This window comes from Syzygium oleosum, unplaced genomic scaffold, assembly GCF_021117445.2.
Source record: "Syzygium oleosum isolate NSW1041296 unplaced genomic scaffold, Sole_v2.1 Sole_v2.09, whole genome shotgun sequence".
NCBI lineage: Eukaryota > Viridiplantae > Streptophyta > Magnoliopsida > Myrtales > Myrtaceae > Syzygium > Syzygium oleosum.
The window spans coordinates 9,730,258-9,747,924 of record NW_026607493.1 but is presented as its reverse complement, the minus strand read 5'-3'; the positions used below and the strand labels follow the sequence as shown (position 1 = coordinate 9,747,924).

The following is a 17,667-nucleotide window of genomic DNA, read 5'->3' as shown; positions in this document are numbered from 1 at the left end:
TTTCTTTGACAATCAAGAATTCTTTATTTCATCAAAAAACACACTAAAATATACGGAACAAGCCTACATAGAAACTTCAATAAAGATATAGGGTCTGACATAGAACAACTCACCACAATTTCTTTCAAAAGGGTCATTTTACAAAATGTTGTGCGTTTGTTTGAACGTGCCTCGCTTTTTAGATTTGATTCGTCTTTTGGTTTGATCTTCTTGCCAAAGTAAGTTTGATCTCTGTATAATAGGGTTTTGCTTGCATAGGGTTTCTTCTGTTGATTAAAAGTTTCTTCCTTTCTCTTAGGGACTGTTCTTTTGCCCATTCAAAAGAAAGACACGTTTTTATAATATCTCGTGACGATAGCATTATCTTCTAAATTCGGGTGGAAATTATCTTAATGGTCGCAATAACTATTAAGTTCTGATGACTTTTGTTATTGAGATACTAACATTTCAAATTAGATACGGTCACAATCATGATTATTAATAAACATGTCAAGATCGAATGATGTCTTGCACATTTATCATTAACTATTTATCCATGCATCTATATTCTATGCGAATCACGTATATGCATGGATGCTTGTATGCGTGTGTACCTGAGAGATAGAAATTATTTAAATAAAATGTTCGCAATAACTATTAAGTTCTGGTGACTTTTGTTATTGAGATACTGGCTTTTTAAAATAGATACAGTAACAATCATGATTATTAATAAACATTTCAAGATCGAATGATGTCTTGCACATTTATTATTAACCATTTATCCATGTGTTTATATTCTAAGCAAATCACGTATATGCATGTATGCTTGTATGCGTGTGTATTTGAAAGATAGGAACTATATTAAATAAAATGTTCGCAATAACTATTAAGTTCCGGTGACTTTCGTTATTGAGATACTGACATTTTAAAATAGAGACGGTATAAACATTTCAAGATCAAATGATGTCTTGCACATTTATTATTAACCATTTATCCATACGTCTATATTCTGTGCGACGTATATGCACGTATGCTTGTATGCATGTGTACCTGAGAGATAAGAATTATATTAAATAAAATGGATGTCATCCTAATTATGTCCATAGGGTTTTTGAAAGTAGGTACAAACCATGTTTACAATGTCTATATTTGTATGCATACTATTTTCGAGATGAGATATAGTTCTTGACTCGATATTATTCTAACAGAACTAATTTTTCATACATTAGATGTTTGAGCAAGGTGCCATGCGTGTCCATACTTCTTTTCTTTGACAATCAAGAATTCTTTATTTCATCATAAAACACACTTAAATATATGGAACAAGCGTGCATAGAAACTTCAATAAAGATTTAGGGTCTGACAGAAAACGACTCACCACAATTTCTTTCAAAAGGATCCTTTTACATAATGTTTGTATGTTCGTTTGAATGTGCCTCGGTTTTTTTATTCTTTTGGTCGGATTTTCTTGCCAAAGTAAGTTTGATCTCTGTATAATAGGGTTTTGCTTGCATAGGGTTTCTTCTGCTGATTGTAAAACTTCCTTCCTTTCTTTTAGGGACTACTCTTTTGCCCATTCCAAAGAAAGGCGCGTTTTTATAGTATCTCGTGACAATAATAATATTTTCTTAATTCGGTGGAAGTTATCTTAATATACGCAATAACTAATAAATTCTGGCAACTTTCGCTATTAAGATACTATCATTTCAAAATAGATACGGTGACAATCATGATTATAAATAAACATTTCGAGATCAAATGATGTCTTGCACATTTTTTCTTAACTATTTATCCACCCGTCTATATTCTGTGCGAATCACATATATGCATGGATGCTTATATGCGTCCATACCTGAGAGATGGGAACTATATTAAATAAAATGGACGTCATCCTAATTATGTCCATGGGGTTTTTGAAAATAAGTACAAACCATGTTTACAATGTCCATATTCGTATGCATACTATTTTCGAGATGAAATATAGTTCTCGACTCGACATCTCGATATTATTCTAACGGAACTAATTTTTCATACACGAGATGTTTGAGTAACGGAGTCGCGCGTGTCATTATTTCTTTTCTTTGACAATCAAGAATTCTTTATATCATCACAAAACACACCTAAATATACGAAACAAGCCCGCATAAAAACTTCGATAAAGATATAGGGGTCCAACATAGAAAAATGTTCACCAAAATAATCTATTCTATATATTCGAGAAGTTTACAAGTATTTTAGGTATATGTATATAAAATATGTGGAACAACTCGCCAAAACAAAACAGACTTTGCCCGCGGGTGAGGTCCTCATCATTGTAATCGTGCTGAGGTTTTTTTTTCTTTCAATTCAACAATGGATTGGAGTTTTATATAATTGTCAAATGATGATGGTGCCTTTCGTGTCAAAAAAAATGTGCGACATCCTTCCTTGGGGCTCCGGCGGGACCCGCGGGGCGGGGCCCAACGAGACAGCGAGGAAAACATCGACGCCTTTTGTCTTCTACCGCCGTGTCTTTCCTGGAGAGCAAAAGGGCGTGCGGGGCCCCACCGGAGGCGTGTGGGACCGTCGGATGTAAGGGGGGAGTGGGGACCGGGGCACCGCCATGTCCAGTGACACGTGGGATGTTAAAAAGAAGGGATAATTCAAAGTTCTAAAACTTATCATAAAAGTGCAATTGAGTTCTAAAATTTTCAAAAAGTGCAAATAAATCTTAAAACTTATCACGAAAGTGCATTTGAGTCATAAAACTTAAAAAAAATGCAAATAAGTCCTAAAACTTGTCACGAAAGTACAAACAAGTCTTAAAACTTGTCAAATTGGTTCAATCAAGTCATTCCATTGATTGTACTTTTTGAAAGTTTTAGGACTTGTTTGCACTTTCGTGACAAATTTTAGGACTTATTTGCATTTTCGTGATAAGTTTTAGAACTTATTTGTACTGTTTGAAAATTTTAAGACTCAAATATATTTTCGTGACAAGTTTTAGAACTTGTTTAAATTTTTTGAAAGTTTAATGACTCAATTGTACTTTTGCGATAAGTTTTGCGCATGTCCCTAAAAAGAAAGAGAATTGCAGAAGCTGTCGACCACGCCTCCCGGTCGAGGGAAGGGAAGAAGGGCGCCCCTTGGGTGGGACCCCCGTTTTTCAACGGTGGAAAATGAAGCTTCGCGTGGACGACAATCAAAGAATCTGGGGCCCACATGTCTCTTTTTGAAATAAACGACCAATCACATAATCATTGTCTTGAGTTATTATGATATGATATGGATCGGATACAGCTCGCAAAGGGGCATTCGATGACATTCGGTAAATATCGATTTCATCGTGTAAGAATCTTAGTACTCTCATCTCGTGACTCTTTCTTTACCTTTGTCCTAAATATCAATTTCATGTCTGTTACATGTTTTTCCAAACTCTCGATTAAGCTCCGCTGAGCATCATGATACCTCGTCGCGTACAAGTACTCATCTCAGTATAGAATGTATGAATCGGGTGATTCGAGCTCGAATGTTCGTAGAGCATTTCTTGTCCTTTTATCATCCTATCAGTCGTAATGCTTTAACATCACCCTTTTGTCGTGCGCGCACACGGGATCTTTTATTTTTCTTGTTTAAAATAAGTCACATGCACGAGGCTTTCCGGTGAGAAATTCACAAATTGTACGACACAATTCATAATTCCAACTAATACGAGGAAGTATGGATCTATTGATGGGTTATATCCTAAATAGAATCAAAACAATCACACGGATAATAGAAAAAAATTGACACATGAGTTTATCCAGGTTCACCCCAGAATAGGGCTACGTCCTGCAAAAGGATTTCACTATGATATTTAGGTTTTATAACCATAACCACTCGTCACAATGATCTTTCATACGAGTACAATATTTAGGACTTAAAATGGGCCTAAAGCCCAATCCTATCCGAATCCTTTTGATCCCATAACAAACGGGTCAGCAAATCCGATGTTGTTTTGGGAGCGTTGCCCCCGAGTCCCCATTCGTTCATCGGGGAGCAAAACCCCCGCCCGCTGTTTGGGTAGCGGGACCCCCGACATTCCGTGCATAAGGGTCATATGTCGTCGGTTCATACTTCGATTTCTCTAAATTCACGTTGGCATACTTGGTATGAGAAACAAGGGTCCCCGAAATATTCGCCAACTCCAATATATATTCGCCACTTGGGACGTCATTAGGGTTTGGAATATATGTCAAGATCAAAAGGATTGAGGTGGATTTGGTGCGCATGGGGCTCAGTGCATGCAACAATACTTACGTGGTGACTAGTGACCGTGAGTCACTCGGTGTTCTCTTTTTCAAGTGGCGGTAAAGGCTGAAGCAAAAGAAGGAATTTGTGCGAGTGATAATGCCATCGCTTTTTCGCTTGTTGCCCGGGATATCGAAATCACACTGCAACACCACTCACCCCACCCCTCCCCTCCCAACGCAAGTGGGTCACTCCACCCTCCCACAAGGAGTGAGCCCCACTTTCATTTCTTGATATGCAATTAGAATTGTCTTTACATTGTCTCTTGAGTCAAGATCCAACCGTATGCTATTGATCGCTAAATTATGCTTTTCGTCCTGCCGAACGACCGGCTCAGGCTGTGCTTCCATTGATGGATTGGCTCGCATTGCGCGCCTGTGCTCTTGGTTTGTGCCACCATCGTGTTGATGAAATTTTCGCGGGAAAATAGTTCGAAAAGTCCTAACTTATTGCATTTTTACAAATTCAGTCATAAAACCTTTCGATCTCACCAATTGAGTTCTAAATATTTTCACTTTTTGCCAATTGAGTTCATCCGACCATTTTTTGTTGGAAATCGCTGACGTGGATACCGGCAGTCTCACGTGGCACAGCCACCACCGATGTGAAATTTTTTTAATAATATTTTATTTTTTTTTTCCTTTTTCTCCTTTGGCTTTTATTTTGTGTTTTTTTCTTGTGCCGGTGAGGGTCGCCGGTCACCCTCGCCATCCGTAGGAGGGCTTCACAGCCCCGCCGACAGTGCTTGAGGCGATCCTCGCCTAGATCCGCCGTTCGATACTTGGGTAACTCTTGAACCTAAGTGAAGCAACCTACTACAAACCCATTTCTTTCTTCGAATTTCTATGGTGCTAGAGTCTTGCTCTCTCCTCCAACTCCTATAACCAGGATCTCGTTTCTTCGCAAAGTTTCAGAAAATTTCACATGACTCAAACCATCTTCAGCCCAGTTTCGAGCGCTTGAAATCTGCGCGATCCAAGATGACTCTAGCCATACTTCTGGTCGTACTTCTCGCTTCTTCAACAGTCCCACAAGCCGAAGCTGTCGATGCTCCGAATCTGCCAATTTCTCCCCTGTAATCCAAGCGCAACCCACGAAACCGGAGCCCCCTCTGATTCATCACCGTTCGGGCAGAATTTGCTTGTGACCGCTCCGAACTCAAGCCTCTGCTTTGTCGTACCTTCTTGAGGGAACTAATGGTGACATAACGAGTACTTCAACGCGGTGAAAAAGGGGAAAAGTGGAGAGGGTGAGGTTTAGCAAGGACGGCTCTGCCCTCCAGCTCACTATCTCGATCGCCGACGGGCCACTGTGATTGTCCCAACGACACGGACCTGATCCACATCATGGTGATGAATGGGGTTGACTTTTGGATCTCCGAGAAGATTCGCGTAATTCGTTGTTTGCGGAAGTTGCTCTTTGTTTCCTTGCTGTAGCCGGGCTGTTATTTCTGTTCCAAAACGTTCTTGCATGGTTACTTTATGAAATTGATTAAGGACATATTGGTTGCAAGTTTTTGCCTAGAATGAGCTAGTAATCATCACCGCATCTGATTGTATTATATGTGCTCAATTTCACCAATACATGATGGCGAGGTCTAGAGTAAGGGTGGACAATTTAGACTCAAGTTTAAGGACTCAGCTGAGAAAGCTACGTTATCGTTCATAGAGAAAGAGCTATCTATCGTGATGAATTTTGAGTTCCCACATGAATTGTTTAGGGGATACTTAATAGTGCCGTGATTCATATAAAAAGTGAAATAGATTTTGTTATGTGGCAATATTGAGTGTAATTTGGTAAGAAAAGTGAAATACAATTTGCTATATGGCGACACGTGGTGTAATATGTAATGGAAGAGTGAAACATATGACCACATGTGGTGTAACATGGTATGAAAAGTGCAATGGATATTGCTATATGTTTTTTTTTTTTGGTCAAGGATATTGCTATATGTTGACAGGCAGCTTTTACAAGTGGAAAAAGTGCAAAAACTCATCTTCTTTTTCTTCTTCCAAGTTCTAATTTTTTGTTTGCAGAAAAGTGAAGATCAACGATCAAGTGTAGCTCTAAGATCAAAATGTTGATAGGTTTAGGAGGCGTGCAAGGACTGGGAAGTGGAGAATTTTATTTTATTAAGCACGTTAATATATTGTGGTGTGATTCTTAGAAAAACTATGAAAAAATTCACCTGATTTGTGGTGTAGTTAAGCAAGGTATTAAGTAGAAGTTGTGTCTTCTTCCAAAACGTGTGTAACGCGTTCTCAACAGAAATATATTACGACCTAGACAATAAGAAATTAGTAGGATATATATGGTGAAAAAAGAAAACGTTTCATTATCATCGTAAGTTTAAAAGTATTATGCACCGCCTTGCGCAAAATGGAGATAGCAGCATGGAACAAACTCAAATAATCAAGCGAAAAATTAATGCAGAAATTAAACCCGGCATAGAAGATTTACACAGTTTGATCGGGCATGCCTACTCTTCTTCCAAAGAGATATCGATCAAGACGAAGAGAATGCAATTGCTCAAGTCACATGTTGGTTGCCGTGTTTCCCGATCCAAATTATATCCCAATAGCCCAACAATTATCGCCATTAACTAAGAGAGACAGACAACTGTTTACTCATAAACTCTCACTCCTTGACAGTTCCTAAAAGTTTTCTCTCGAGTTGTGCTTGATGTACCAGATGAAATTAGGTCGAACACACGTCTTCACAATCAATCCCTTGCGCCTTCGGACGTCCGCCCAAAAATGGCCCGGACGTCGAATTTCTCCGGATAAAAGTGAATGGGAAATTATACATGACACACGCGGCCCTCCGTTTCTTTGTGAATTCTTTAACTTAAGTTAATGATCTCTTCCTATACACTTAATTTAACTCAAATATCCTGTCATCTTCACTCAAAAGACACCATTGAAATACAACAGAAGCACGACGGGCCATTTTTTCAGACACCTCGACGACGGGCCACCCATCCCCTTGCCGTGCAGGCATTGTTTGCACGAGTCCCAGCAAGCCCTTTGTCATTGCACCGTGCCTACGCTGCTCAGCTTGGGCCATCATCATCACTGACCCTTTAGGCGGATCCGGCCCAACAAAAAATTAGCTGCGTCGTCGCGCTCGCCGAACCAGCAAACCACCGAGCGCCGCCGATGCTTAAACCCTCACAGTCGGCGAGCTTACGCAGCAGAGCAGCGAGCAGGGGCAGGGGCAGGGGCAGGGGCAGGGGAAGGCGATGATGTCTCGTGGCAGGGCAGCCCTCGCGTCCGTCCGACTCGCTGACTCGCTGCTGTCGTCTCGACGGCGCACGGCTCGGGCGCTGTGGACCCAGGTCAGCCATTCGTCTCCATCCCCATCTCTCCCATCAACCCATCACGTTTTCCTCTTCAATCTCCACGGAAGTTTTCGCTTCTCCACCAAACCCGACTCAATCTGGGATCTGGTTGCGGCCAACCAATGGTCTGCTGAGCTGGAGAGCCAGCTGGGAGATATCAGCCCGGCGTTGAGCCATGAGACGGTGGTTTATGTTCTGAAGAAACTGGACAGAGACCCGGTGAAGGCTTCCGGTTTCTTCCATTGGGCTAGTGGGAGAGATGGTTTCTGTCCAAGTTCTTCTCTTTATAGCATGTTGCTCAGGATTCTGGGCAAGAAAGAGTCGATGAAGCAGTTTTGGTTCGCTCTGAAGAAAATGAAAGAGCAGGGCTTTTATCTTGATGAGGAAACGTATGTGACTATTTTAGGGGCGTTCAAGAAAGCGAAGATGGCGAGCGATGCAATGGGTTTGACCCATTTCTATAAGAGGATGATCGAAGAGAATGGTAGGGACAGTGTCGTCAAGAAATTGGTTGAGCTTGTTCTTGGGAAGGCGTGGAGCAGTGAAGCTGAGAAAGCGTTGGCAGATATGAACATAGCTTTCTCGGATACAATGGTCATAAGGATCTTGAAGGAGTTGAGGAATTACCCAGCGCAAGCTCGAAATTTTTTTGATTGGGTCGGAAGATGTCCCGATTATAAACACAATGCGGTCACGTATAATGCGATCGCAAGAGTCCTCGGACGGGAGGATTCCATTGAGGAGTTTTGGGGCGTTGTTGAGGAGATGAAGAGTCTAGGTCATGAAATGGACCTGGATACGTACATAAAAGTTTCACGGCAATTTCAGAAGAGTAAGATGATGCACGATGCGGTTAAGCTGTACGAGTTCATGATGGATGGTCCTTACAGGCCCTCGGTTCAGGACTGCAGCACGCTATTGAGAAGCATCTCTGCAACTGAGAAGCCGGATTTAGACTTGGTGTTTAGAGTTGCGAGAAAATATGAATCCACGGGGAATTGCCTCTCTAAAGCTGCCTATGACGGGATTCATCGGTCTTTGACGAGCGTCGGGGGATTTGATGAGGCAGAAAAGATTGTTCAAGTCATGAGAAATGCGGGGTACGAGCCTGACAATATCACACATAGTCAATTAGTTTTTGGACTCTGCAAGGCGAAGAGACTGGACGAAGCATGTGAGGTGCTCGATAAAATGGAAGAACGCGGATGTACTCCGGATATAAAAACTTGGACCATCTTGATTCAAGGTCATTGTGCGGCTAATGAAGTTGATAAAGCACTATTCTTGTTTGCTAAAATGATGGAGACAGAGATCGATGCCGATGCTGATCTACTAGATGTTTTGATCAATGGTTTCATCAGTCAGAGCAGGATCGATGGTGCCTACCAATTGTTCGTCGAATTGATCAATAAGGCTCGTATAAGACCATGGCAGGCTACATACAAGAATTTAATTGACAAGCTTTTAGGAGTAAGAAAGCTTGATGAAGCAATGGAGCTTCTTCGGCTAATGAAGAAACAGAATTACCCGGCATACCCAGAGCCTTTTGTTCGACATATTTCAAGGTTTGGAACTGTGCATGATGCTTCTGAGTTCTTGAAGGCCTTGAGTGTCAAGGACTATCCAACGATATCGGCATATGTTTACGTTTTGGAGTCTTTCTTTAAGGAAGGCAGACACTCTGAAGCTAAAGACTTGCTTTACAAGTGCCCTCATCATATTCGTCAGCATCCTAAAGTCAGTGTTCTTTTCGGTTGAGCAGATGGTTGTGGTCATGTCTCCTCGATCTGGTTCATGAAAAGCTAATTCGTATTCATATCTGACGTATCCATTTTGGCAGCTTTGGATGGATGACTTATTCTCTTTTACCCGCTGGAGAAATGCTGCTGATGCGGGTCCAATTGAAATTTTGCTCTGTTGTAGTTTATCATACCATGTCCTCAAGATAATTCTCAACTCATAAGGCTTCGTTACCGCCATGTGAACCGTATGTAAGCAACTTGTCTGGTGGTTTGGCTGGTACATGTAGCTTGATTTATATCTCTTCCTTATTCGGAAAGGATGGACTCATCAAGTCATTTGTTCTTCTGTCAATTGTATCCAATAAGTTATAGTTTGGTCAGACCACCTGGTTCCTGTACTTAGTTGCTTGATTTGGTGTCTGTACTTCAATTTTTTAGTTTACCACATTTGCTATTCCCTTGCAGGTCGATCCGTTTGAGCTCCAATTCATAACTTCCCCCTAGTTTGTAGGAAGTTTAATTTGTGATGAATTAGATGTTCGTCTTTCCTCAGAACGTAAATTCATTTATATAGTCAACCTAGGCATGGAAAACTCTATTATTAATGGTAACCAGAATTTGCTATGAAGCAGAGGGATAGTACCCAAAACCTTATTACAGAGCAGCTATAATTTACTATAAAGAAACTGTAACACTCACTTCAACACTGTAAACTACTACTACATGCCACTGATGCCATGACCAAATTCATTCTTGCATGAACGCTAGTACATTTAAATGCCGGTTAGACCTGTTTGAAGGTCTTCCATTTGTTCAGCTGAAACTTCCCCTGCTTTTGCTCAACCAAGCCATCATCAGCAGCTTCTACCTCAGCAGATCCTCCACGGGCTTCGGTCTTTTTATTGTCCTGCTCCGACGCTGCTTCGACCTTCTGCTGAGGAAGATCATTCTGGTACTGGTCGAGCGGAGCCCCGTTTCGGACTTCTTTCTTGAAGGCTCTGGACACGTTTGGGTACTGAGGGACATTGGGACTGACGCTGAGTGTCCTCACCATTCTCGAGATGTGTTCGAGGTAATCATCGGAGGTGGTGTTCCAGCCAGGGACATTCCTGGGAGTTTTTTCGGAGCTTCGACGCATGTTTCGCAATTGAGTTGGTAGAGTTAGGAAGTTCCATTTATTTATGAAGGGTGAGACACTTTGTGCTATGTTCTTGAAGTGACATTGATGGCATCTGATTCCTTTATCTTATGATTGGACCACAAACCAAGAACCATGTGTGGATCGGACCCAGAAATAGTGGGGGCATCAAACGCTTCTTGGAGATTTATTCCTTGACATCACGTCATAAACTTGACGCTTAATGGTGTCGAAATGCGCTAGATATTTCGTTTTGTTGTTTCTAGAATATGCATCACTTAGTTTTGATATTCTTCTAATTGTATCGAAAAATAGAACTGAGCTAAAAGGAGCCTCCAAGATGCATCACTTGCTTGTGATGGTGCATACCATGTGGGATTGACTAAATAGACTGCGACAAAAATAAAAGACAAATGACATGGATAATCGAAAGAAATCATGGCCAGCTAGTAAATACTTCCCTTGCTCAAAACCCACAAGAGAGTCAATTTGATCCTCTAATCAAAAGTTGTATAAAGCGTTGATTCCTTGAATATCATCCGCATGGAGACCTTTGGTCCTCCCAGGAGCAATGAACGAGTACCGGATGGTCCCAGCAGCATCACTGTGCCGTACCCCGACGAGGTGACCGATCTCGTGCAAAGCCACCGTCTCCAAGTCCAAAGCACCCGAACCGGAATGCAGATCCACAGCCCACCTCTCTTCCGCATTGTAGTGGAACAGCCCCGATCGTTGGCGGGAAAGCATGGGCTATAGTTCCTCCGGGTCCATCGAAGCTGTCGTGTCTTTGTATGTAGGCAATCCCGTAGTCCTCAGCGTACGAGAAAATAAAGCATGTCACGGAGGTCTGTGTGGTAAAAGCCTGGGCAAGGTTCTCGAGATATAGCCATAGGTGAGATGGTAATTAGAGGCCGGCCATCTAAGGCTTCCCTTCAATTATTAGCGAGGGCAAGATTGAAAGAAAAAATAAGTCATTAAATCCCACAATACCATTTCGAAAATGCCGAAAGCCCACAAGCCTTGGGCTTTCCACATGGCTTACGTTGACATTTCCCCAAAGTGGTTCATAGAAAAATTCACCAAAACCCTAACTTTTTCCCTAAAGTACATTGAAAGCTGTTCGAATGCACCCTTAAGTAATTTTTCAATTGTGCTGTTTTCCTTACTCAAGCAAAGGGCAGGGAGGTAGCCAGGAGTTTTCATGTTGTGTTAGAAAGTTTCTCAATTGTTTAGAGGATTAATAATGTCCTGAAAGAGAAAGTGGAATTGCGCAGTGAAATTAATTACGACATCATGCCATCCGAAAAACAAGGGACTGATCCTAGAGGTTGAGGCGACGCCAGCCCAAGCATTAGCCTCCCCAAACGTTTTCAAATTACTATGTTCTTGACTTCATAATTAGAAAAGAGATAACTTCAACTAAGTCTTAAAACTTGTCAAAACGTGCAATTGAGTATTAAAAACTTGCAAAAAGTACAATTGAGTCATAAAACTTGTCAAGTTGGTTTAATTGAGTCATAAAGTTAATACTATCAAACTTACTGATGAGAAAACGCTGATGTGGCTTATTTTAATCATTTCTCTCTCCGACGCCCCAAATCAAGTTCGGCGATATGGAATTTCCTCGTGATTTGGGTCCCCTCGCGAGTTGGAGTTCGACGCCCATCGTCATCTGGAGTTTAATTGTGATATGGAGTTCATAGAGTTTGAGTTCGACGCCCATCGAGGGTTCGGGTTCTCTTCTTCGACGATCGAGAGTTTGTACAAAGACCCATCCCGCGGGAGTCTTGATGGCAGATCAAGCGGCATCAATGACGGAGACAACGATGGTGACAACGACGGCAACTATCTCCAAGCCTCTCTCCTCCTCACGTTGGTATTGCTCTCTGCATTTGTGATGTTTCACCGTAACTGTGCGATCCAAATTTTTTTCTGAAGATATTTAGCAAGAGGCCTATTCTTTCCGCTTTATTAGATCTTAGTTTTGCACGATGTGAACTTAATAGGTGTGCCCGTAGGGTTGCTGCTCTTTACAACCAGAAGATGTGCTTGAATTGGGATATCGAACCTTCATCTTCTTTATTTGATTTACTTGTTTCTGGTGTTGGTGAAAGACTTCCTTGAGCTGTGTTCTTACTTCTTGATGTAATGTCAGTGTTAACTACCATAAATGTAATGACTCCTTTAGAAGTATTTCCACAGGAATACATTATTAACTATCAAAATCCAGAAAATGAGCCCCTTGTAACAATCCATTTCAATTGTCCCAAGAGAACCCAAGAAGAGGCACATGTTGGTCCCTTTTCCTAGCCACAGGATTATATTTTTCAACATGCATGTATCTATCGACCAAACAAAAAAAAACATGCATGTAACTGTCTTCCATGTAAAGTGTTAGTCCATTTTCCTTTGTAGCATATGTTATGTGGCTGTTTTGGTGTTGAGTGAGGATTTATGTGGTTCTCACTTTATTGCCATATACTTAAAATTTGTATTTCCACTCAACGTGTCCTATCAAGATTGTTCAAATTCCGTTTTTTTTCCTTTGTTCATAGCTCTTGCTTGTTTTGATCAAAATTGGCCAAGACCATGGAAATATGTATTGGACAACAACACAACTATAACAAATGAATTTTCTCATAAGAAACATGCATCGAACTATTTTACCTCCTCGCAAGTAAAACATGCATTGTTATCTCAGTTTAAGCATGAATTTTCTCACGATAAACCTTCATCTTTTGGTTGTAAAGAGTAGCAACCCTATGGGCACACCTATGGGCACACCTATTAACTTCAATAGAGCAAAACTAAGGTCAAACAAAGAGGAAAGAAGAGGCCTGTTGCTGAATTTCTTCAGAAAAAAATTTGGATCGCACAGTTACGGTGGAACATCACAAATGCAGAGAGCGATACTTGCACGAGGAGGAGAGAGGCTTGGAGATAGTTGCCATCGCCGTCGTCGTCTCTGTCATCAATGCCGCTCGATCCACTGCCGAGACTCCCGCATGACGGGTCTTTGCACTAACTCGCGATCGTCAAAGAAGAGAACTTGAACTCGCGATGGGCATCGAACTCGAACTCTATGAACTCCAAATCATGATTGAACTCAGATGACGATGGGCGTCGAACTCTAACTTGTGACGGGACCCAAATCGCAAGGGAATTCCATATCATTGAACTTGATTTGGGGCATAGGGTTCAAAGGGAGACAGAAGACGAGTGTTAATTTCGTTTAGAGGGAAAGAGAAGACATTGAGTTTAGAGCTTAGGGTTTAGAGGACTTTGATTTGCAAAGCTGAAGACAGGTCTTTGCACGAACTCGCGATCGTTGAAGAAGAGAACTTGAACTTGCGAGGGGCGTCAAACTTGAACTGTATGAACTCCATATCACGATTGAACTCCAGATAACGATGGCCGTTGAACTCCAACCGGCAAGGGGACCCAAATCTCGAGGGAATTCCAAATCGTCGAACTTGATTTGGGGCTTAGGGTTCAAAGGGAGACGGGACACGAATGTTAATTTCGTTCAGAGAGAGAGAGACAACATTGAGTTTGGAGCTTAGGGTTCAGAGGACTTCAATTTGCAAAGCTGAAGAGATGTTGTACAGGCTGAATTTGGGGCTTAAGGTTTCGACATGGTTTCAGCTTGGGAAGGAAGGAGACACGTTCTTTGGGGGAAGGAAGGAGACGACTTCAACTAAGAAAAGGGAGAGACGTCCAAAACGACATCGTTTTGCAAATGTGGAGATTTTTTTAGACTATTTGCCACGTTGGAGAAAGAAATGATTAAAATAAGTCACGTCTGTGCCACGTCAGTAAATTTGACGGTGTTGACTTTAGAATTCGATTGAACCAACTTGACAAGTTTTAATATTTAATTGCACTTTTTGCAAGTTTTAGGACTTAATTGCACTTTTGTGACAAGTTTTAAGACTTGTAATGTACTTATCCCATTAGAAAAAAAAATCCTTACACATGTACGCTACATATTTGAAAATTGCAAAATAATTCCTATTTGTAAGAATAACTAAGGTGAGTTAATGATTTGGTATCTTTTATTTTTTGGTTTGTCCTACTCTAACTCTCAACTCATTCTTAAACTTTTATCATGTCTCATTGCAGGGCATGGAAGTCAAAACTCACATTTGAAACTAAACGTCCACACACCTAACCCACCCTCCAAGAAGATAGAGAATCGAACTCCCCACCTCCCCCTTCCCATGTAAAAAGGGTGGTCACATGGGCAAACTCAGTGGTTAATGATTTGGAGTCTTAACTATTCGTAAACTTGAGATTTTGAAAATGTAACGTTTCACTGAGTACTGCACACTACTCAAAGCCCACTGTTTTTAACCCCCTAATCAGAAGTTGCATAAAACCCTAATTCCTTAAATGTCTTCCTCATAAAGGCCTTTAGTTGTGCCAGGAGCTGCGGGAGAATACATGATGGCTCCCTTAGCATCACTAAGCCCTAGCCCAAGAAGGTGTCCAGTCTCATGCAAAGCCACTGTCTCCGAGTTGGCATCTTCCGAACCCATCGCCAGGCCCACGGCCCACCTTCGTCAACATCATAATGAAAGAGTCCGATGGTCGGTCGAAATGCATGAAATGCATGGGCTATAATTTTCCTCTAGGCCCATCAAAGCTGTTGATTGTAGGGAAAATTACCAAAAAAGTCCTAAACCTTTTGCAGTTGTGCCAATTCAGTCCTAAACCTTTTTTTGGCCAATTCAGTCCTAAACCTTTTGCAAACCAGCCAATTCATTCCTTTTGGCCGGCCGGCGTCTAAGTGGCAATATTTTAATATTTTTTTTAATATTTTCGAATTTTTTTTTCCTTTTCCTTCTCCCACCTCGCCGGAGCTGGACCCTCGCCGGCGAGTGTCCCCCCTGGCCGGACAGGCTAGGGGGGAGAAGGAAAAGGAAAAAAAAATCGAAAATAAAAAAAAAATATTAAAATATTACCACGTGGACGCCGGCCGGCCAAAAGGACTGAATTGGCTGGTTTGCAAAAGGTTTAGGACTGAATTGACAAAAAAAAAAGGTTTAGGACTGAATTGGCACAACTGCAAAAGGTTTAGGACTTTTTTGGTAATTTTCCCGTTGATTGTACCACCTTCGTGATCTTTTGTTTTGAACCCTATATTTACGTCGGCGTTTTTGTAATCTTTACTATAAGAGAAGGTGAAGAGCAACATGGGTGCCTAAGAGGTGAAAGCCCGGTTAGGTGGTATTTAGGGTGCATATGGTAAAATTTCTGTTTCCGGGAACAATTTTTATTTAGAAATAGTTTTTTCTATTTCTATTCCCTGGACGAGTTTCCGAGTAGAAGAACACGTTTGATAACTACACAAAGTTTATATTCTCGAAATGGAAAAAAAAAACAGAAAAGCATTTGGTACAACCCTAAAAAAAATTCGTGACATGGAATTTTTTTGGTTTTTTAATAATTTTTTGAGAGGTTTCAAAATTTTTTTGAATTTTTTCTTTTCTTTTTTTCCTCCCTTCTTCTTTCTCCTCTAGCCGGTAGTCAGGCCTTGGCAATAGTCGGCAAGGCTCGACCTCGCCATGGCCAGATGAAGCTAACCTCATGGTGGCTAGGTGAGGTCAAGAGCTCGACCTCGCCCCTCAACCTCGACCAGCCACAGCGAGACTTGACCTTGCAATCCCTCGTCTTTGGTCGGTTGCCGGTCATCATTGAGGCTCGACGACCAGCTAGAGGAGGAAAAAGAAGGAAGGAAAAAAGAAAATGATTTTGTTTCAGAAATTGTTCTCGAGAACAAAAAAGTAAATTTTTTTTATTTCTTATTTCTATTTAAAATGTATTCCCTGGCCATTTTTCTATTTTGGGGAATGGAAAAATTAACAGACATACACAAATAGCGTTCTATTTTTTTTCTATTATGGAGAACAAAAGAATAGAAAAACGGAGGAATAGAAATACTACCAAATGCGCCCTTAGAGGCTGGCCATCTAGGGTTTCCGTTCTTGAATGTGTAGTGAGATACTAAATATGAAGAGCCGAGCCCACGTTGGCTCCGACCTTTCTTCCTAGACCCTATATGGGTGGTGCCACTGATGACATATGCAACGCCACATCGTGGCATCATCATCTTCGACACTATTTTTCAATCTAGAGTCCCGCTAATGATTAGATTGATATTTCAATTGGTATGTCTTGACGGCGAACTCTAACGCATTGCTGTAATCATCGTTGCTGGCATGTATCTAATTATTGAATTGGTTGTAATTCAAGTAGTCGAATTTCTCAAGATACTGCTTGAGCTCCCGAACGCATTGGTGTTGTCAAACTTGTGACACCCTTAAAGATGACTAAGGTGCTGAGAAAATTTGATTGCTTATGAAGATACATGCAATGGTTTATAGTTCTTTAATGTTTTGATGCTTGATAATAATCATTGTCCTTAAGGTTTTATTTGCTTCCATTATTATTGTTGTTAGGTCAAATATACTTTTAGGATATCTACCAAAGGTATAGAGAAATGAGTTCAACAATTACTTAATTTCCCTCTCAGAATTTTACCTTGAATGTGTTTCAAACTTATGTGAGAAAAAAGAAGAAGAGAGAATCATGATGAAGAGAGAATGTTGTGAAGAAGGGAGTTATGAAAAAGAGAAAGTTGTTATGAATAATGTGTGATTCGGTTCAATTTATAGACAGCCAAACAACACATCTCTTAAGAATATGTACATTATCGGAACCATTATCAATTTTCACGATTATTACTTCTTTTCATGTCAATAATCACTTCTTTTCGTATCTAACAACTATTTTTTTCTATGCCCAATTTAATCCCTTCTTTTAATTATTAATAGATGATAAAATATTTCAACATTATGATTTCGAAGGGTGATTTGATTTGGTTATGCGAATTTGTTGCAACGGCATGAAAGAGGAGAGAAAGGAGGAGCAATTATGAGAAGGTGGAGAAGAGCTTAGTCATTGCCACGGTTAGATTGATTGATGATACTAGCTATTGGAGAGTGATGACTATGTTGCATCGATCTTTTCTACTTCTGTAGCTGTCCATCATATACCCGTCGATTCTATTCATAAGCGTGACCTAAGAGGTGATGATTGATGAAGATGATTAGTAGCTAAGGCTGCGAATGACAACTATCCTATTTCAGAAATCAATTTCTAATCAGAAATTAATTTTTCTATTTCTGTTCCTAAAG

The 17,667-nt window shown here is 40.8% G+C and overlaps 1 protein-coding gene and 1 pseudogene across 1 annotated transcript; one reads left to right on the top strand and one right to left on the bottom strand.

Moving 5' to 3' along the window:
* Positions 1–7,384: 7,384 nt before the first annotated feature.
* LOC115694113 (pentatricopeptide repeat-containing protein At3g48250, chloroplastic) lies at positions 7,385–9,708 on the top strand. Its single transcript, XM_030621238.2, has one exon. It carries the CDS (start codon positions 7,490–7,492, stop codon positions 9,344–9,346), a length of 1,857 nt encoding a protein of 618 aa, XP_030477098.2. The 5' UTR covers positions 7,385–7,489; the 3' UTR covers positions 9,347–9,708.
* A 166-nt stretch (positions 9,709–9,874) lies between these two features.
* On the bottom strand, positions 9,875–17,432 carry LOC115692197 (metalloendoproteinase 3-MMP-like; annotated as a pseudogene).
* Positions 17,433–17,667: the final 235 nt, after the last annotated feature.